The 22,693-nt window shown below is 43.4% G+C and overlaps 1 protein-coding gene and 1 long non-coding RNA gene across 2 annotated transcripts in view; one reads left to right on the top strand and one right to left on the bottom strand.

Moving 5' to 3' along the window:
• Positions 1-5,053: 5,053 nt before the first annotated feature.
• On the top strand, positions 5,054-22,266 carry LOC108800011. Its single transcript, XR_001942064.1, has 3 exons — positions 5,054-5,068; positions 14,813-14,824; positions 22,202-22,266. It is a non-coding gene; the product is annotated as an uncharacterized LOC108800011 (long non-coding RNA).
• WAPL (WAPL cohesin release factor) overlaps positions 21,394-22,693 on the bottom strand; it is an 83,111-nt gene continuing 81,811 nt past the window's right edge. Inside the window, exon 19 of the mRNA XM_018571959.1 lies at positions 21,394-22,393. Within this exon, the coding sequence (XP_018427461.1) occupies positions 22,328-22,393 (66 nt within the window). The 3' untranslated portion in view covers positions 21,394-22,327. The remainder of the gene's footprint in view (positions 22,394-22,693) is intronic.

Genomic DNA, 22,693 nt, shown 5'->3' with positions numbered 1-22,693 from the left:
CTGCGACGTCTCAGTATACAGAGCTTTGGGTGACGCTAGTTTGTGTCCTCCCGTTACCCTTAGGAGAACTATGGAGAAAAGCCCTAACCCCATAGTTCTCCTTTAATGCAGTTTTGTGTCAAGAGGGTAAAGCATCCCAAAACTCAAACACTTCTCAGGCAATTTCTTCTGATGCCTTATGATGCTTGCTGTGAGCTTTGTATTGGTGGTGGGTGAGATCACACAGCAATGGTCTCACTCTGAGCAGGCGGATGAAGTCTTCCAAATACAGAATTTTGTGGCACCTTGGAAGTCTGTGTAGAATAGACGTTGAGGGGGAGGAGCTGTTATGCATCCCAAAAAAAATATGCTCAAAACACATGTTAATGTGCATTTGATATGGCTCCATTAAAGGTTATGAGGTAAAAATTGCACCAAGTCACACAAAAAGGACATGCAGCATTTTCAAAAGCATACTAAAGGCAAACGCATAGATGTGTGTAATCGCCAACAGAAAACACGAGATTCCTCTTGTCCTACGATGCTCTTGATTCTCCTACAAAAATCCATAATATCCAATGCTGTGCTCTCCCTTGTATTCTGCAGGGCCGGGCTGTCAGTTAAATTGCTCAGCCTCACACAGTGCAGAAGACAATGTGTAGCCAACAGAGGCTCCCAGCCTAAGACCTCATTCACGCCTGGATATTCGCTCTGTTCCTGCAGCTGGAATCACAGCCTGTACAAAGCAATGACAGAAGCCACAGCGGTCCACTACTATCCGCACATCCAGCAGATACCTGTTACATGGTTAGTCAGGTTGAAAAAAGTTTGAGTTGAACCTGTGGCTAGAGACAGCTGACCGACCCTAGACACAATCTGTCTGTGGGCCCGTTGACACCATCCCATGCGTTCATGTCACAGTTCCGTGACATGAACACACTGGACCGCATAATCAAAACCTTCCCTGCATTTCTGGGGAAGGAGAGGGCAAGGCGGTGCCATTCATTTCAATAGCACCGCAGACACACCTTCCACCCGCAGTGTGATTGCCCACACGGAACTGTGACATTAAGGTACTGGATGGTATGAACGGGCCCTGAAGGTTGGACATCTGTCCTTAGACACTGGATATGGAGATGCATGCAAATAGCAGCATCTTTCAGCCTGTCATTGCTTTGTACAGGCTGAGCGGTCGCAAACCACCTGCGATTTCAGCCACAGGAATCCGCTGATTCTTCCTTCAGGAATCCTCTCGTTGAGCAAATATCCAACTGAGAATGAGGCCTGACTGTGACCTCCTCTACCCATCACATTGCCTGAGTCTTTTGCCTCTTTCTCATCCCAACCCAGGTTTTCTGGGCAGCATGAGCAGCTGTATTAAGAGACATGTTGACTTTTACATATAAAAGTGCAAGATGACTGGCTGTTTAGATCCAGCGGCTGCAGTACCTCCTGTGCCCGACTCAACAAGCATTAAAGGAGAACTATGAGATGAGTGCTTTTCACTCACCTCATAGTTCTAGCCGACCTGTGACAATGAGACTGTCACAGGTCGGCTCAGTAGATCGGGAGGTGAGCGAACACATACCGGCGTTCGCTCACTTCTCGATCCTGTCACAGCTCTCTGCCGTGACAGGGGAGGGGCTGGATTCCCTCCTCCCCGCTCCTCCAGCGCTGACTGGCGGAACGGACGGGGGAGGGAGCGGGTACAGCTGGCTCTGCCGGGAGGACGCTAGTTTGTGTCCTCCCGTTACCCTAAGGAGAACTATGGGGAAAAGCCCTAACTGGATTCCCCTCTCCGATCTGCAAGCGCTGACCGGCGGAACGGACGGGGGAGGGGGCAGGTACAGCTGGCTCTGCCGGGAGGACGCTAGTTTGTGTCCTCCCGTTACCCTAAGGAGAACTATGGGGTCAGTGTTTTTCCCCATAGTTCTCCTTAGGGTAACGGGAGGACACAAACTAGCGTCCTCCCGTTACCCTAAGGAGAACTATGGGGTCAGTGTTTTTCCCCATAGTTCTCCTTAGGGTAACGGGAGGACACAAACTAGCGTCCTCCCGTTACCCTAAGGAGAACTATGGGGTCAGTGTTTTTCCCCATAGTTCTCCTTAGGGTAACGGGAGGACACAAACTAGCGTCCTCCCGTTACCCTAAGGAGAACTATGGGGTCAGTGTTTTTCCCCATAGTTCTCCTTAGGGTAACGGGAGGACACAAACTAGCGTCCTCCCGTTACCCTAAGGAGAACTATGGGGTCAGTGTTTTTCCCCATAGTTCTCCTTAGGGTAACGGGAGGACACAAACTAGCGTCCTCCCGTTACCCTAAGGAGAACTATGGGGTCAGTGTTTTTCCCCATAGTTCTCCTTAGGGTAACGGGAGGACACAAACTAGCGTCCTCCCGTTACCCTAAGGAGAACTATGGGGTCAGTGTTTTTCCCCATAGTTCTCCTTAGGGTAACGGGAGGACACAAACTAGCGTCCTCCCGTTACCCTAAGGAGAACTATGGGGTCAGTGTTTTTCCCCATAGTTCTCCTTAGGGTAACGGGAGGACACAAACTAGCGTCCTCCCGTTACCCTAAGGAGAACTATGGGGAAAAACACTGACCCCATAGTTCTCCTTTAAGATAAAGTCTCCTGACTTCACTGATGTAGTCAGCATTTAACCATTCCATTACATTGTAACTACATAAGCACGCAGATGAAATGTGGAGACATATTCATGATGATGTGTTAAGAGCACATGAACAGAAGACATGTCATGTAATTGTACTGTGCATATGGTTGAAGATTTTGAGCCTGCATTTACAATCCTGTGACAAGGAGCTTAAAATCATCTAAGGACATAGACAAATTATGAAGACCAGAAGCAGAACAATGGGGATTGATTAAGAGAGTATGACTCTTGGTGGTAAGATTACTTGATTAACACTTCAATCCCATCATATTTAAAGCAGCACAGAAATTAAAGCATTATTCTATTCAGTGTATAACCAGAGCAACAAATCTTCAAGTGGGAAAAAAGAAAAGGAAAATATTTAAAGAATTGTGTACTTGTAAGATCAGCCAATGTGGCTTCCCTCAAGTGTGTAGTGGCTGCTCATGTTGACATCATGTCTGATGAGCTGCATTTATCTGCACACTACCGCACATGTGTGGTGCAAACAAAGCACATAGAAGACAAATTGTACTTATGGGCCCTGTTCACACCATAAAAGTTCAGGGTGATGTGCAGGAAAACACAGCTCAAATGGACACTGTGTGAACAAGCCCTTTGGTTTGTACCTGCCAAATACAGACAGAACCTCACAACTTAATGCGCGAACCATAACACAGGCACAAAACAAGTAACGGTATCTAACAAAAGTAATTAATAAAATGAGACCCAATCACAGTATAGTATAGAAGCAGCAAAGTAGAAAAACTCTATCCCTCAGTTTAGGGAACAGGGTTGAGAAGCGTTAGATTTTCCATCACTTCCTGTTCCAGTTATGCTTGTATAAGAAATGGGGCGTCACAGATCAGCAGCAAAGCTGTTCTGCTCTTTGTGCATCTATCAAGTTCTCTGCTCTTACCTTGCTCCTGCACAAGCTGTAGGCGTTACCGGGATTCACCCGATGATTGTTATAGCAGCTTCTCAGGCAATCACCTCACTGCCTATAAATCTACCTCTCTATTTAAACTGTGCTGTCACTACCTTCTTGGCCTTAGTAATAGGGTCCCTTCCTAGGTACAGTGACCGGTTCTAGGTTCTACATCCTGTGCATTCCCATGATCCCAGTGTCTCCCGCACTTCTGTTCCTTCAGAGATGGTGACCTCTGTGTATGCGACTGACTCCAGAGGCAGGAAAGTCAGGAAATCACCAGCACTCAGTAGTAAAGATAAATATGCTCCTTTTTTTGGACAGAAAGCATCACAGACATCCAAATAAACCACTCCAGAGGCATTCATTGTCACCCAAGTGCATTCTTCCTTATCCAGTGCTCCAGTTCCTGTCTCTTTGTTTATCAACTTCAGCTTAGTTTCTTACCACACGTTTCCACTGCCTGCCATGGCCTCCAGCCTGTCCCCCTTGTAAGCTTGTGTTTTAAATTTGGACTTCACTCCAGTTCTTATACTGGTCAGTGTCCAAGGTCAGTGACATGGGTGTGTCTGGGCACTGCAACCTGAGAGTAGAAACAATATAAGCAACATTGTGGTAAGAGAAACAGCAGTGCAAAAACCGATTGACAAAAAACTGCATGCAGTCCAGGGATACCATGAGGCCATGAAAGCACACCCCAGGACATCAGTTAGATTTCACCTACAGCATCACTTTCTAAATTTGGTACTGCAGGGCTTCTAAACGTTTTAAAGAAAGGGCCAGTTCACAGGTACTTACCGATACTTTTTCTTAAAGAGACATGTGAAATTTTTTCTAAAACAATGCAGACTAATGATTTTAGGGCAGTTGCTTTAGAATCATGAATAACTAACTAAATCCATGATTATGCTTGTTCTGATACAAAAATAAAATTTGAACCAAAACCATATTTGACTGTGATAAGAAGTGCTTCTCATTGGTCAGCACGGTAACCTGATGGAATTGAAGAACATGTGCTCGCAATTACAGAGTGAAGTTCAAAATCCATAGTGCAAGGCTGCACTGGATGGCAGTATGAGGTACAGACAGTACACCTGTACTATCAGAACGATGAAGGGGTTGTGCCCCAGAAACGCGTAAACCTTTGACTACACAGGGGCAGTGGACGCTGAAACTACATATTCTTTCAGACTTCTGCTGCTAGGTGATTTGATATCCTATGGATTACTATATGCCTATTTACTACCAACTTCTTGTAAGTATAATACAAGCTGTGCTTTTTATCATTAAATTTCGTTTTTACACTATGGAGGCGCCCTTTTTCGTTCTTTGTTTCTCAGATTGACGGTCTCCATAGACTTGTGGGAGCTGCCTCTACAGTGTGTCCATTATCATTTCAACTGCCCGTTTCACAGGTGGAGGCGCCGGTATTGTTTTTTTCGTTTGATTCTCCAATATGGAGTTTATATGGTTGAGGATTAAAAATATATATACACATGTGCAAAAAAAAGTTTACCTCTTACAGTAGCCAGGTAGTAGTCCCACTGATGAGCCAGTCTCTGCCAGGTAAATCACCACACATCGATATATCAAATGTACTGAGTCAATTTATTTAGTAGATGATGCACGCACACTTTTCATGCCTGGGACCTCAATTCTTATGTGGTTCAACAGGACTTAATCATAGAGATAGCAAATGCCCCTGTGTCCGTAGGAGGAATGGTGCCCCAGCCTTAGCAGCCACAGCGGTTAGTGGAAAGAATGGTGTATATAATAGGAATGGACTTCTTGGAGGACTTGCTGGGGATTCAATTTGGCGCAAGGTACTATTTTGGCTATAACGTGCAAAAAGTGGTTTCTAATTTAGTTTCTCAGTCTGAAGAAGGCCTGGAGATTAGTATTTGCATTTAGTTCACAAGCTCCTCCCCAACTTTACTGTGAGACATAATTTGAGTTAAAGGCAGACTGAAGTCATTTGGTTTATTTTTTGTCAGGAAGCCAGCTGCTCTGCAGCCTCTTCCTCCCTTTGCTTCAGCAGTCTAAAGGTGCCCATACACTGTACGAGAATCGAATCGCGGGAAATCCCACGATCGTATGATAATCGCAAAGTGTATGGAAGGCGTGCGACCGTTTCTACTGTACGGTCGCACGTCTTCCGTCGAACAAGCAGGTTTGAAAACCCGGGTTAGTGGCCTGCTTGTTCGACAACTGCCGAACGGGCCGGTGTGCGCACACTGCCCGTTTGCAGTCATCGGAAGCCCGCCCCTCGTTGCAGCCTCAGGGGGGTGGGCTTGCGATGATCGCAAGTAGGATCTGCCTGTCCAAGATGGACAGATCGTACAAGCTTTTAATAAGCTTACGCCCATCGCAAGACAAACGTCTTGCGATGGTCGTAAGGTGTATGGGCACCTTAAGGCGTGCACACATCAAGTACAATGCAGGCTCCAAAGCCTTGCATTGTACATGGAAACACAGGGGCATAGTCCACAGATGGAGTGGGAGAAGAGGAGAGCACTGATGCCCAGATGAGCAGGGATCAAGTAAGAAAAACCGCTTGTTCCTGTCCCTAAGGCATAAGTAAGCAGTTAACCCTTGCACTGCATGGGTCAGCTCCACTGCAAAGGAAAACCTTTCCCTGGAGATGGGCTTTTAATTGTGGTTCATTTATTCTCCATTGATATCAACAGCCTCAACCCTTGGGCCTCATTTGTAACTAGTATCACCCCCTTGTAGCATTGTCTGACCAGGAGACTTCAAATATGCATAATGATGTGAAGGGATTGTGTGGGGACAAAATATGGTCAGTAGGCAGGGCCGGCGCTACCACATAGGCAACACAAGTGGCCGCTTGAGGGCGCTGGTGGGGGGAGGGCGGAAAAACAGCACCTCCCTCACATACACAGGAGCAGCACAATCGACAGGCTCTGATCTTCAGTTTCCTATAGTCAGAGCCCCGCCCCCAGCTCCCTCTGCTCTCTCCTAAGCTTGCTGCTCCTGTTCGTGCACTGTCCCGCCTGAGATATTAACATATGAATGGGCCGTGGCAATTTGCATATCAATAAGGCGCAACCCATTCATATGTAAAAATTGCGGATCATTCATATGCAAAGCACCGCCCCTGCCCCGCTGATAAGGAAGAGAATACTGCAGGGCCGGATTTACTCTCCCTGCTGCCCCAAGGCCAGATTCCACAATGCGCGTCCCTCTTCTCACCCATCAATGGAGAATGGCAGGGGCAGCAGGGTTAGTTTTAATATTTTTTTTTTTTCCTTCATCACTTTAATTTTTTTTTATCTTTATCTTATCGTTTACTTTTTTTAAAAACATTTTTATCTTATTGTTTATAATTATTTTCTAATTTTTTTAATCACCTTTTTATTTATTTCTTATTATTTTGTACTAATTTGTTGATTTATATTTATTTATTTTTAAAATTTAATTTTTTTCACTTAACTTAATTGCTATCACACCGGAGCTAACAACCCCTGTGCGATAGCATTTGGAGGTGACAGGTTCTCTTTACTGACCCGGTCACCTCCAGGACAGGAGTTCTAGCACAGCACTGTGCTGGAATTCCTGTGACAGGTGAGAGAGGAAGAGCACAGCTCTCCCCTCTCGCTGTATACACGGAGCGGCCGAGTTACTTTGAACTCTGCCTCTCTGTTCACCACAACGGCAGCCATTCCGAAAGCAGGGCTAAATGTAGCAATTAACTTTCCGCCCGGCCCCTGGAACTGCATGTTCCGGGCGTCGGGGGATTCAACATTGCTGCCGCCCCGAGGCCGGGCCTCGGTGGCCTTGTGGGGAACCCGGGCCTGTGTATGGCGTATATCTATGTTACATTGGCGGTCAGTGTGAATACTTTCGTTACATTGGCGGTCAGTGTGAAAACGAATTGGTTTGACCTGTAACATGGATATCACAGATCTCCTATTAGTTTTGGAGGATGCCAGGGGGCGCTGGTGGAAAAATGCACCTTCGCTTGAGTAGGCAAAAATCCTTGCACCGGCCCTGGGAGTAGGCATTGTGTGCATGTTAAAAATGAGCATGCAAGTGTGGGTGAGTTGACATAACACCAAGAAGGCAAGACATGAGCAATGATCTAACATTTAAGACCATCTTCTCAGGAGTGGACATCCCAGCAAATTTACCCCAAGATAAGAACGTACAATGCTCAGAGAAGTTGCAGAAAACCCTAATTTTACATCTGAGACTCTGCAGGCCTCAGTTAGCATGTTAAAGTGCATGGCAATACAATTAAAAAAAAGATTAACAAGTATTGTTTGTTTGTTTGGAAGGGGTGCAAGGAGAAAGCCTCTTCTCTCCTTTTTTTACACGACTGTAAAGCCACAAAAAAAAAAAATGTTATTAGAACTAAAAGAACAGGATAACAAGATATTTTCTGATAGAAAAGACCGTTTAATAAAATGGTGGCAGTTGCAAATTTTTACATTGCACAATATTAGCGCAACTCTTCATCAAATCCAAAAATTCAGTAAAATATGCACTTGTTAATTTTAGTGTCCAAAAACAAGTACATAGATACCCATGTGATAGCATATTAGTGGTGACAGGTTCTCGTTAACATTAGGGGCCTATTAGTCATGTTTGCACTCCAAATAAGCTATTGGAGCATAGATCGCGCTCCAATAGCTTATTGCTCAGCTTCTGCAGCCGAACAATGACAGATAAGGGAAGTGATGCAAACACAATTGCTTTCGGTCACAAAGTGGGGAGATCAGCGAATGTATGTTCAGCAGTATCCTTCCCCGCTTGCCGCAGACACCTGCCATGCCGGGGCAGTGGAGCCTGGAAAGCAAGGTAAGGGTGTTGGGGGGTGGGACCAAGTGCACTGACCTGTGGAAGCGATCTGGCAGCAGCTCAGCTGCCAGAACCGCTTCCAGTGTAAGGCAAATAGTCGGATTTACACATGTAAGCAGAGAGTCCCGGGAACAGCCGCCGGGAGTCTGTTTAAAGGGGCCCTGCTGCCAGTGACTTATGAGATGTTGGTGGCAGCGAAAGGGTTAAAGTATATGTAAATCTAAAAATAGGATTTTTGTACTCACCGTAAAATCCTTTTCTCTGCGTTCATTGAAGGACACAGTGGAGAGCTTGAATCTCTAAACCAATGGGTATAGCGCCACCTTCAGGAGGACACTAGGCACACAAAAAAAAGCACAGCTGTGGCCAGACCCCCTAACAGTTAGAGGCAACTCAGTCACAAAGCAGTACAAGGCAGAACATAGTACAAGCCCCGGACACAGCATAACAACCAGAGGGCCACTGTGTCCTTCAATGAACGCAGAGAAAAGGATTTTACTGTGAGTACAACAATCCTATTTTCACTTTCCCTCATTGAAGGACACAGTGGAGATCTTGAATCTCTTAACCAATGGAATGTCCCAAAGCAATGACTATTGAGGCACAGAAAAATGAAAAAAACTCAGTCAAGGTGGGGAAATAAATTTTGCCTGAAAGTGCCCAAGAGCAGTCAAAAGACATGCAACCCCCACCCAAAAGAAAGGGTACATGATAGATCAAAAAATCTGAGCTAAACAAAGCCCTTGGCCCAGGAGGCCAAAGGAATCAGACTACAGTCCGAAGGAAAAAAGACTAAAGAACCAAAAACACAACCACTCTAAAAGACAGAGGAATGGAAGCTGGACAGAGATCAAGAGGGCCACACCCTGCCAATACTGGAAAAAAAAACATGCAGGACATGAGCTCACTTGTGGCCTTCCCACCATGGCCCTCCAAGGTAGGGCCAGAAGGAAAACGACACAGGACAAGCCTGCCCATACAGCAACATGCGTAGCAGAGATGCAGGCACCAGGAAAACCATCGCAAAAGGAAAAAACAAAAAACAAAGCTAGGGAATTGGGAGTAGAGACGCCCATGCCATCAGTCCCTCGAGGGTGCTCACGACCAATTACAAAAAAGGTCAAGAATCCCCCCCACAGCATGTGTAAAAGGGAAGCCCCCTTTCCTCACACCAAGCAATGTAAAGCATCCAGCCATGACGACAGAAACCTCAGAATAGGCATCTTAACTCCCAGCAGCAAGGAAACGCCAAAACAGAAAGCTCCTGTCTCGTGATGCTCAGAACCACAGCCATGCTGTAAAGGCAGCAAGTGTGCAGCCAATGGCAAAAAGGTACTGCCAACGAAGACAAAGTCAGAATACCCATCAAACAGTCACAAAAGCCAGATCAAGGCAAAAAAGGACCTCACCGCCTGGGACAGCCAGAAGGTAAGAAACCCCAGAATACTTCACATCGTGCACCAGTGGAGTTGATAGAAAAAAAACAGGCTAGATGTACTGACCCCATGAAGCCACAAAGCATTATAGCTACCTCTCAGAGATACTGCAATAGGAAACAAAAATAACCAGGCCATCCTGATCCTGGACACAGAAAAATCAAGCCATGTATAGATCCAGTATGCACTTTAGTTTTTAGCGCTGCACAATTTACACTTTATCTATAGATCCAGGATTGCCGAATACTAGGCCTGGGACACAATCTTGCCGGGGAAAATGCCCTTCCACCGGATCAAGGCAATGCCAGCGCAAGTGTACAGCCCACCACAGCCGAAACCCGACAGAAAACAGAGGGCAGAGTCGGACCGAGCAGTTCTGCCCCCGCAACAGAACATCCATACCAGTGGAAAAAGCAAGATACTGAGACAACATGTATATTGGACATGCCCAAAGATCTAAAAACACAAACTGGGAGTGGAGGCACCCCTGTTGACAGACCCCCTGGACCAGCAGGGTGACAGTACTGCGTGACAATCCCAGACAGCAAAAAGAACCAGAAAAAAAAGGACATAAAGTGCCCAAGACCGCAGACCAGGGACAGAAGCAACTGCTCAAAAAACAGTCCCAACACATACTGTACAAGAAGAAAGTGGGCCCGAGGGCAAACAAGGTAATGGGACTACCCTGAATGGAAGCCACCCCAGCCGGAGACACCAAACAGAATGATGAGAATGCAAAGTCCAGGATGCGTTTCGTCACACGAGTTCCTCTGGGCAAGGTCATTATACTTGGGATAGCAGAGCGCTGAGGTCGGGAGAGACTGGTGTCCGTGCACTGATACTAAAATGAGTTTTTACAGGTGAACATTTGTTTATGCGTTCGAAAAAGTGCACTTTTAAATGTATTGCACGATAATTTAAAAAATATATATATTTTTGGAGCTTAGAGCTGGACTTCTACTATATATTGGTCTGGCAGTCTTAAAAAGTGGTCTTGCTTTCTGGTGAGTGTAGATCTTTATACACAGATACAGATTTTCTTTCTGCATAGTGGTTACTAGACACTTAGGCATTTATTTGGTGTTATTCATCTTAAGTAATAGATAAAGAGTGCATCTTTCTTTTCCTCTGCACTCAGTGGAACAGACACTTGTAATATTCACTGCTCAATTTTATTATATATCATTTTCATGTTTTGATAGTTTCAGATTGGTTATTTTTGGATCACTGCTGTCACGCATTTTGGAGTTAGAGGTTGATTTGCAGCACAGTGCATATAATTATCTAAATAACACAACATGTCTAGTACTGAAGCAAGCACCGAGTCCAAGCCAAAACTAATGATCATTTGTGTTGGGAGCCACGATGCCTTAGTGTTTGGAGAAAAATGACAAGTTCTTGGAATAAGGAGACACACAAACACGAGCCCCCCACATAACCATAAGCCTCAGGCACTGCTGAAGCACTCCAGAAAGAAGAGGCAGAACTACCGGGATCCAACAGGGACACCTGGACCCAAGAATAGTTCAGAAGCCCATTGAGATTGTAAGCTCACACCGGTAGGACCTCAGTTACCACCTTGTCATGGCTTGTAAGTAGCAGCAAAGTCTGCCAGAGACAGGAAGTGCATGGCAAACTGCAGGAACCATATAAACCTCTCTTAAGAAGTATAGTCCAAGAGTGGAAGAACCACCCTTGGAAAATAAAAATTTAGAACAGGGCGGACACCAAACCAACTCAAAACAAGTGCAGGACATTATTATTATTATTCAGGATTTAAATAAAGCCAACAGTTTGCGTAGCACTTTACAATACAAGGAAGACATTACAAATACAATTCGAGACAAGATGGTAAGGAGGGCCCTACCCCTGAGGGCTTACAATCTAAAATATACTCCAATGATCCTAAAAGTACAGCACGGAGGCCTGCTGTGTGAAGATGCAAGGAGGAGGGGCGAAGATCAGAAACACCAAAGTCTTGCCACCCCAAAGAACTACAACCCATTAAGAATGGAGAGAAGTAGTCCCATCCAAGCACCGGGTAACATGGAAGACTGGGCAGCAGGCAGACAGGAGGTCCGTGGCATCAGGAGATGTAGGTCACAAGCCTCATCCTCAATCACCTAACAGCCTAAACCCAAGAGTAATTGCACCATTTCCGTCCCCGTATTACAGAGGGAACTGAGGCTAGTAGGGGCAGCAGCCCTAATTGATAGGACGGCCGTAGCTTTCAGAGTTGGAGGCCGCAGCTTCAATTACATGGTTGCCCGAACACAGGAGAAGCTGCTGAACTTCCACTCCTGCAGCACATAGAAACGCTGTGGGAAATGCCCCATTACCGCCTCCAAAGCAGCAACAGAACCAAGGCCAGTAAGGGCAGCAGCCCAAAATGATACAACGGCCACAGCTAGCGAAGATCTAGGCCGCAAGCGGTGGCATCAATTACCTGGCCACGAGAGCAGGCGCCGACCTAAGCATGGTCTGAACCGATTCCAGAAAGGGCAGCGGCCAGAAGTGACGATGTCCACGGCTTCTGCCTCCGCACACCTAACTAGCCTCACTGTGGAAAACTGTACCTGTGGAAAGGGACCGGCCGACTGCTGCACCTGGAGCAAGGGCAGAAGGTAGGGCAGGAGCTCTAGAAGACAGGGATGCCTCAGGTTCTGGCAGCGCAGACCACGAGCTGCAGCCAATAGCCTGACCGGTAGGGACTGCCGTCCGAAGCACAGGCAGGACTTACACTAGTAAGAGCAGCAGCCCTGAGTGACATTTTGGCCGCAGTCACTACTACCATAGGCCAGAAACCGTGACCTCAATTACCAGAACGGCCGACCGCAGACACCAGCACCCACAGTCAGAACAGCTGTCCTTAACATTTAATTCCGCATTTAAAGCTCTACTGGGCACTACCCAGGAGCTGGTGTCCCGTCGCTAACAAGAGGACCCCCATGTGACTCTCCAACAATCTATCATACACTTACCACCCAGGAGAAAAGGAGAAACCGATATGCCATGGGAGCCTCCAGAGACAAAGCAGACCTCCAGCTGTAGTTAGGGGACTGCTCACTCACCAGGAACAAACAGTTACTGCCAGGCCACATGTCTCCCATTAATGGCGTACAGCACCTCACGCGCACATATTAACTGGGAGCAGAGCGGAAAAGTGGTACCCACATTTTTTTAACCCCTCCAGCCACCCAGTAAATATAATGGGAAGGGGAGGGTGTGCATATACTCACAAGACCCGAGAACGTGAAGAGGGTACCTTCCCTGGACAGCCACCTCCTGCCAGAACGGTGGCGCTGTCAGCCTGTAATCACCCCTCCTAAAAAGGACTTGTAAACTCAAATCAGGTAAACTCAAATCAGGTGTAGCTAATCACCTTCTCAATGGCACACACAGCCATTTGACTTTCAACTGTGATCAGATGTGGTAATTTTGATTAGCTCGGCATGAAAAAAAAAAGAGCATTTTAGTGTCTGGTAGTGCAGCTTTATCAATGCCTAGAAGCAAAGAGAAGTCTATTATTATGAAGTGGAAGGTATTTGGTACAACACAGACCCTCCCTGGATCAGGATGTCGCTCCAAGCTGGATGAAAGAGCCAGGAGTTAACTGGTGAGAGAGGCTACCAAGAGGCCTACAGCAACTCTGAAGCAGTTGTAGGAATTTATAACAAAAGAGTGGTCATTGTGTTCATGTGACAACTATATCACAAATTCTCCACATGTGTGGCTTGTATGGGAGGGTTGCAAGAAAAAAGCCTCTCCTCAAGAAAGGCCACATGCAAAACGCACCTTGAAGATTCTGAGGCCACATGGAAAAAGAAGATGTTATGGTCAGAACAGACTAAAATGTAATTGTTTGGCCTCAACACCAAACGATAAGTCTGGCGGAAATCCAATACAGCTTAGCATCCAAATAACACCATTCCTACAGTACAGCATGGAGGTGGTAATATCATGTTATGGGGGTGATTCTCTGCAGCAGGGACTGTAGCACTTGTCAGGATAGAAGGAAAAATGGACGGGGCAAAATACCATCAAATTCTTGAGGAAAATCTGCTGCCTTCTGCCAGAAAGTTGTAAATGGGAAGATTTGCCTTCCAACATGGCAATGACCCAAAGCACACAGCAAAAAAAGACCACTCCGTGGTAAAAGGAAAGAAAAGAATGGCCTATCCAGGGGTAGGCAACCTTGGCTCTTCAGCTGTGCTGAAACTACAGATCCCATCTTGCTTCTGCCTCTGGGAGTCATGCCTGTGGCTTGCAATGCCTTATGGGATTTGTAGTGTCAGCACAGCTGGAGAGCCAAGGTCGCCTACCCCTGGCCTAGTCAGAGCCCAGACTTAAACCCCATTGAAAATCTGAAGAATGACTTGAAGACTTCAGTCCACAAAACGGTCACCATCAAATTTAACGGACCTTGAGCAGTTCTGCAAAGAGGAGTGGGCAAATATTGCAAAGTCTAGATGTGCAAAGTTAGTAGAGACATATCCCAACAGACTAAAGGCTGTAATTAAATCAAAAAAGGTGGTTTAACAAAACATTGACACAAGGAGGTAATCTTTTTTCCAACTCAGTGATTGCGTTTTTGATTTTTTTTTTCTGATGTGTTGGTGTTATATATTTCACTTGGATGTAATAAGTTGCACTGAGTAAATACAGCTGGATAAAACAAAAACGGTGTGTCTTTTCAGGGTGCAAAGCAATAAAATTGTATTTTCTTTTAAAAGGGGAGGGTGATTCTTTTCTATACCCACTGTAGGAACAAGTCACATGGTCATATGTGCCCCTTTGAGGAACACTCACAGGCTGCCCTGGATCCAAGACAGGGCCGTCGCAGCCGAACCCGCACGTAGCTAAAGATCTGCATGCGCTCGATGGCTGAGCTGGGAGGGGGGACGACGACTACAATGATCTATATTATCCAGCCTGTCGCCCCGCCCTGCTGTTGATTGACCGAAGGAAAAAAAATACCCCGCCCCCCCCAAAAAAAGAAAGAAATTAAGGTCCTTACACCTTCACACTAGGCAAAAAATGGAGTTGCCTGTAGCTGCTAGGGGGTTTGGCCACCATCAGGGGCCACCCCTAGGCTGTGCTTTTTTTGTGCCTAGTGTCCTACTCCTGAAGGTGGCGCTATATACATGATGGGAAGGGGGTTTAACACCGCGGATGTCAACTGGTTAAGAGATTCAAGCTCTCCACTGTGTCCTTCAATGAACAAAAGAGACATTTATTTTATAGTATGTTAGTCATCTTTTCTCACTGTATTAGGTTTTCTTAAACAAATATACTTGTGAACCTAAAGCAATGTTGCTTAGTTTGAAATCCAGCCAGTAACAGAGCTTCCCTGGCAAAAAACAAAACCACTGCTTGGCAACTAGCAGCAGCAGCATTGTCAGCCAGCCGTGTGTCCTCCTTCATCTGGCCTATGGGCTGCCTAAAAACAATTTGCAATTTATACTTACTTTCTCCTGTAGCTATAATTTGACAAAACTGATAAAAGCTATTGTAAAGCAGCACTTAATTCACACGCACACATATATGCACATGTTGAGACATACTAGGTACATGAAGTGAAAAGTACACACCGTATATACTGAAAGTAGCAATTTTTATTCGAGTTAAAATTATTTACAAAAAAACCCAAAGACATACTTCATGAAACTGGTACAAACTTGGTTTTTATTTTCCTGCCGTTGGCTTTTGCTCCAAATATCACAGCTGAGAAATACTGTATAAAATAAAAATAAGATTGGATTCAGAAAAGTACTCTACCATTCTAGTCTCCAATGGCTTGTATTTACATAAATATATACAGGAGGGAAGAACAAAAAAAAAAAAAAAAAAAGTTACTTTTGAACTTCAGGTTATTATGCAAGTAGGTTTAAAGTACCCTTAAAGCAGAGTATTTGATGGGGTTTTCAGTATGTACTACAATGAACAAAATGGCTTCCAACTCCACAATACAAATGCAGCATCTTCCACTAGCATCACAGAGCACATCCTATAAAATGGATTCTGTGATATCACAAGCCTATTTTTTATATCTACATTCCCAACACTGCAGGTGGGACTGTGTCCTGATAAAAGCCACCAGTGACAGGAGGAATAAAAACTGCATTTAGTCTGTATCTAAAAACACCTTGTCGGCAACTGTCCACCTCAAATCCCCAATGGGATGCACCAAAAACTTTGCAACTAGTATGTCCAGTGTTAAGACCGTGCACCTCTGCTATTTCAGGAAAAACACCTACCCCCACAATTCTCATAACAGAACATAAAAGGAACGGATGAGAACAGACATTTAACAGACCATTGCCTGCTTAGAGTAGCTGATCAATTTCAAGTTAAAACCTTTGAAAAAAGAGCCTGTTAAGTTTACATCTAAGCCATGGAAAGCACAGATCTTAATGTGTCATGTGCTAGATGATTGCAGATCACCCTTTTTTTCTCCCAGGCCTCTAGTTAGCAGGGAGGCCCATAAATCTGGATCCGCTCTCTGAAAAGGACGACAATAAAACACACAGTGGCTACAGTCCCATTCCAAGATGGGGATATTTAGCTAAATGGCTCCACAGCCTGCATATCGCCTTCTCTCAGGCAATGTGCAAAGAACTCCACAGATTAGGTGAAAACCGGTAGTCTCCAACAGGTAAAAACCACTGAAAAGGTTGTTAAATGTACTCATTTTCTGAAACAAATCTCGACCCTGTAATGAGATTTAGGTTTCCATCATTTTTAGAATGCTTCATTTTTTGTGAGCTAAAAAATAAAGTTATAAACACATTCACAAGTTACAGTAACGCAACAGTCAATGAACAAGTCTGGCACCCCGTCACATAAGAATAAGACTTCGCTATATAATTCTGTATTGTCTGCAGCATTCATACAACTGAGCTTCAGTGGCTGGAAAAGGTGTAAAAACCCCAGTTGCCATTATAGAGCCACATCAGCCTACCATAAGTTTATTGTCAATCAGATACTTGCTAAAACTATCACTCTGTTTAAACTAACGGGAGTTCACTTAGCACATTTACTTGTCTTTGTTGTTAAACGGGATTTAGAACATGAAGATTAACTTTGAAATGGGAATTAGTCGTTTTAATGTTTTCTAGATATACAAGTAAAATAGACAGAAGCGCGTAACGTAATTAACTTCATCAATGTGTGCTAATGTTTTAGCAATCATGGTTCTATCTAAAGTTTGCAATTAAACAAGTACATCGGGCAGCCATATTTACAACATTCCCTTATCCGGCTGAAAAGCAGTCTAATCAGGTGTACCTGACTGAATGCAACAGACACTACAGTTTCTAATGACAGGAAAACAAGAATAGTAGCCAGTAAGAACATGGCCATTACTAGGCTTTAGGTTACGTGAAAAGTACTTTGTTTCCCCGCAAACTTCTAATGCAGTTAGGCAATGCTGATATGCACCATACAAATGCACGTGAATTATAAAAAATGTTTATTAGAAGTCTATTTGAACTCAAACTTTTGTAACTTCTCTCATTGCATTGGTACAAACTACAATAACTGCACGTGTCAGCTGGATAGTATCATGTACTCCACACAACCCAGGGAAAAAAATTATAACCATTATTTTTCTATTTTAATAGGACCTCAACCCAACATGAACTTCTCCAATAGAATTTTTAAAATGCAAGGTCAACGTCAATGGGTGCCCACATTCTCCATAGCAGATTATTATACACCTATATAAATCTTAAATGCAAGATAAAATGTATTTAAGACGACTGGAGCCTGCATGTACGAGAATGGTAGCATACAACCAAACATATGTCTAGGAATCCAATATATAACTAGGAATTCAAATTGTGGCACGTCACAGATTTGTTTACTCCATCATACAAGTTTGCACTGACCTTAACTTGACAAAACGTTTTTGCTATAATTATCGCAACTGCAACTTTATATTGCCTTAGGAGGAAAAAACGAATTTTCAAACACAACTTAGAAGTAATACTTTCAATAAACTGTATATGTCCAATATACATACATCAGCAATCAAGGTTAACACCAACAGAAACAGAAGGCATTGTACTTGGGTTAGAGAACTGCTTTAAATCCCTCATTTTAGAAGAGGTCCAGATAACCCAGTTAAAGAATAAGTGCAATTTTAACATACCCAAGTTTCTAAAGCGTACCTTTTAATTGATAAAACTCTGTGCCATTAAGCTCCCACTGACAGACAACCATGAGTAGAAGTTCTTCTAGGGTGCATCAAAGAAGGCCTTCTAACTAGAAAACACCAAATGCAACCATTTCCATTCTGAGTCCCCATATATCTAGGGATATGCATGCTATAGAACAGGGGTAGCCAAACTCCGGCCCTCCAGCTGAGGTGGAACTACTAATCTTATGAGGCATTGCAAGATTCTCAAAGCCACAGACATGACTCCCAGAGAGATGGATCATGGGATTTGTAGTTTCACCACAGCTGGAGGGCAGGTGTTTGGCTACCCGTTAGAGAAACTGGAATCCAAGTGCTATGAAAGCTCTCAAAGCTAGACAATGTATGCAGCAGTCAAGCTTACCAAGTTGCATGGTTGTGTAAAGAAGGTACCTATACATCTGAGCTGACAATCTGATTGTGTTATGTGGTACATTCTAAAGCAGGGGTAGGCAACCTTGGCACTCCAGCTCTGCTGAAACTACATATCCCATTACGCCTTTGAAAGCCACAGGCATGGCTCACAGAGCCAATCTTGCAGTGCTGAGGTTGCCTACCCCTGTTCTAGAGCATTATACCAGTCAGTCACGTAGAGATAAATGTAATATATTTGTGCTTCGGCTTTTAGGCCAAGACATTTGCAAGCAAAGCAAGTTTGCAAATAACCTTTCTACCTTGGTCCTGTTTCGAGGAAGCTCTGCTGTAAATCATCAAATCTCTCAATTTAAATTTCCTGCCTTATGTCTGTGAGCAAGCTAGCTTGCCCAAAGTGCAATAGAACGTTACAGAAATGCAGGCTCTCAATAAAGGAAGAAAAAGCTTGCTGGAATGGTGTAGTTATACTAAACACTGGAAATGTAATCTCTACCGTAAGACACCTGCATCAACTCATATGCTACCTTTTCAAATGGTTACTATATGATCAAGGGCTGTTAATTTGAATATATAGTAATTAAAAAGCACTTATTCTTCAACTACATTGCACAGGGCATGCCAACTATGCTATAGCATGGCTTTAAAGCAGGATCTCCGACAACCCTTATACAGCTTTACATACAACTCCCAAAGTGAAACTGGGAATGCCAATCTCAAAAAGTAATCAGTGGAAAAACTACCAATATAGTGCTATCAACTAGACTTCTAAACCCTGTGTTATGGTCTACTAGTTACCAGTTAGTGCAGAACCTGAGGGATACCCAATTGTAATTTCTCAATTTACTCTTGTGGTGTTTGCTCCAAATTAAATTAAAACACAAAGGCAAATTGCAATTATGATGGCCACAAACAAAACCAAATTGTACAAAGGTCTTCAGATTTACAAACTGTGGGGAGCAACAGCTTACCTACTTGTGTATAAAATGAATGAATTGTTTTAATGGGCTCTCACACTATAAATACTTGTTAGAATTATAATCATACTGTAATGTATGTAACCAGCTTGAGCTAGTGGTGCTTGATAGATATTTAAGATAATGGAATATGATAACCAATATGCTCACAAGTATCCTATAAAACGCATTAAATACCACAAGCAGCTCCAGGCAGAAGCCCAATTTGCACAAACAAAAACAGGAACTGTGCGCTTTAATATACGAACATTCAAGTATTGTCAAGGACAAACTAGACATAACACCAGCAAAACCATTCAAGCTCAGGAACTGCTAAAAGTTCAGCTATTCGCACCTCTGCAATGTAAGCCTACACAGGATGCTGAAATAACCTAACTTTAAAAGGCATCTTTATGGAACTGGAGGGGGTGAGGGGTAACCAATTTGTTTAAAGAGACAATACATAGAAAAAAAAATGGGTGTCAAGACATTTCCATGTATTTACGCCAACGCTAAAATCTAAATAGATAACCAGTAAGTCTCCGGATAGCAAGCAAACTTAACATGCAAAGTGATTTCTTTACTTCCATCTTTGGGATTGCCGCTAGCCGACGTCACATGAGCCTAATTCTTTTAAGTCAAGTCAGTTGCACAGGAAATCTGTTAAGTGGGGCCTCAGTCACTAATGCTTATTGATAATCACAGGGGAAAATAGGCTTCAGTTTTGTTTCTTATCAAATGCTGAACTGTGGGTAATCCAACTATGTGCGTCGGGATTAAGAGCACTGTGTCTCATTTATGTTTTAAAAGGGTTGTCTACCTTCAAATGGAGCACTCCACTTACTGAGAAATGGTCGGCAGGGGATAAGTTCCTCATAGCTGATTTTCAATCTTAAATGGGAAAGCTACAGGGATATTAGGAGTGCTTGCAGCTGTCCAGTCATTTCCTGCAAGACGCAGGGCCATAAACATTGTTTTTCCACAAGTTAGCAGTTGACATTGAAAGCAGGGGATCAACCTCAGTACTCCGTATGAGGAGTGGTTTTCATGCTCTACATTGAAGTCAGTTAACTAAAAACAGGTATATATATTGTTTTTTATAAAATGAGACCCAGTACTCATGGCGTCATCATGTATGAATCCAAACCGAATAAATAAAGGTTACTTGCAAAATGTCCAAAATCAATGTGGTTTGCCTAGGATTTAAACTGCACAATGATCTGTATATAAAAGAGAACAAATAAAAACCAACGTAAAGATAAAGTCACTCTTTGGAAAGTTAGTTTTACCTTTTCACATTTCTCAATGTGAAACAGACAACCTTCATATATGCCCACCCCACCCCCTTTGCTATCAAAATTGTACAGATTACAAGTGCAAAATTAGTAGATCTAGAAAGAATTTTCAAAACTGAATATATTTTATTAACATTTTCACATAAATATTGCTAAGAACCTCAACTATTTTTTTATTTTTTATTTTTTTTTACAAAAAGCCAAACTACCTACAGCATTTCTCCACCTTCCTTGAACATTTTCTATGCAGGCAGAGATGCAGATTGGGTGCTGATCACCTATATGGCTTTATTAAGATCTTCTTGGTAGACAGTAATGTTCCGTTATGGTGAATGTCCAATGCACCCTTGAAGAGAAAGTCTCAGGTGCATACAAAGAAAACAGCAATAAGTGCACAGGTCTAAACACCAGAATATGCCTTGAGCTAAAGTTTTTCATCTCAGAATATTCCCCAGCTTCAAAGAAAACTCTCAATGGAGAACTCATGAAGGGTCTACACTAATGCTGCTCATGTCTGACACTTGTTTTAATGTTCTTGTAAAAAGTACCCGCTGATCTCATATGCCAATTAAAAGCCCTAAAACAGGTAATGTCAACCTAAAACCTCCACTTCGGCAAAGGTTACAAGAGACTAAATGTTAAAATACAAAGCCTGCTGAAGGCATGTTCCTCCATGCCACACAAGACACTGCGAGTGGCAAAAAAGCATTAAGGTAGATGAACTCCTCAAAAGTCAACTAAGGGCACATCCCTTTTCATTTACATTAGTCCAAGATGACACCTGAGATGGACCACCAGAAATATAAAAATAGATCCCTATTTACTAATTGGGCACATAATGTACAACAGAGCTATTGACAAAAGCACTTCCAATTGTATCAGTGCTCTGGCACACTTTAAAACCAGGGTCTACCAGCCTGCATTTTGGAATTTGGTGCAGCAAAGCTCTACAAATTTCACAACATAATTACATAAAAGGTATCAATAAGTCTTAAATTAACAAAAAGGAAATAAGGAAGGGTGCATATACAGAAAATACATTTCAAGAACAACTTATGATTGGAGCAATCTAGAAAGAAAAAAAATGGAGTAGCTGAGGAAGAAAACGATCAACAGACATTATCTCTTGAACTTTTGGAAGCATTGAAAGCCTATTAAGAAAGCAGGAAGATGAGGGGGTAGGGGAAAAGAAAACACAAAAAGCAGCTTGTTGTCCAGATGTTTTGTTAGAATTCACCCCAATTGGGCTGTCTTTGTACCTGGCTGGCATAGAACGCAGTAATCGATAGTAAACAGCATTTGCATGAACGCAGCAATTTTCCATCAATTTTATATATATATTTTTCCCTTTAACTGACCGTAACCAAAACTACTAGAGGAAATGCGCAATGAAAACCCCATCGAATTCTACGAACGTAAAAGAACCGAAATACTGCAATGATTAAAACAGCCAGGTCACTTATTCATCTACAGAATCTCTGGTCCTTGGAATTAAAAGCTGCTGTATGCTCAGCTAAAACCTGGTTGTTGTGGCAAACGTATGCTCAATTAACTACAAAATCAGAGTCCGATTTGCAATTTCCATGTAAGTAGCACATCATCTGCACTCAGTGCATCTTCAGGATTTTTTTTTTTTTTTTAACATGAGTTGAATATCCAGCATGTATAAAAGACTGTTAATAATGATGCATTCTAGCAGTGTTCCAAATATTCAATGACTCTTGAGATGGACTTCTGGCCTGTTGTTCCCACTGCACACTGTAAAACAAAGAAATGGCACATATAAGCTCCTGCATTGCAAGTGGAGAAAAACAAACATTCCATCACTATTGCAAGCTTCCCCATGACATGCAAGAATGAACAAGAGAAATGAGGTAGTAAAAAACGAATACCTGTTTTAAGTATACAGAAATGGGTAGAAGGTCCTAGGAAGATTTTAAGCGACCCTGTTGAGGGGTTTCCACGCGTTCTGTGGTGTGGAAGAGCATTCTCTGCTGGTCATAGTGGTTTCTACAGATATCCCCCAACACCATTATTGCATTCTGCAGTGACTATACG

The sequence above is a fragment of the Nanorana parkeri genome, unplaced genomic scaffold, assembly GCF_000935625.1.
Source record: "Nanorana parkeri isolate BGI_ZX_2015 unplaced genomic scaffold, ASM93562v1 scaffold1879, whole genome shotgun sequence".
NCBI classification, from domain to species: domain Eukaryota; kingdom Metazoa; phylum Chordata; class Amphibia; order Anura; family Dicroglossidae; genus Nanorana; species Nanorana parkeri.
Note: the sequence above shows the minus strand (reverse complement) of the source record. Positions and strands in the feature narration are given on the sequence as shown.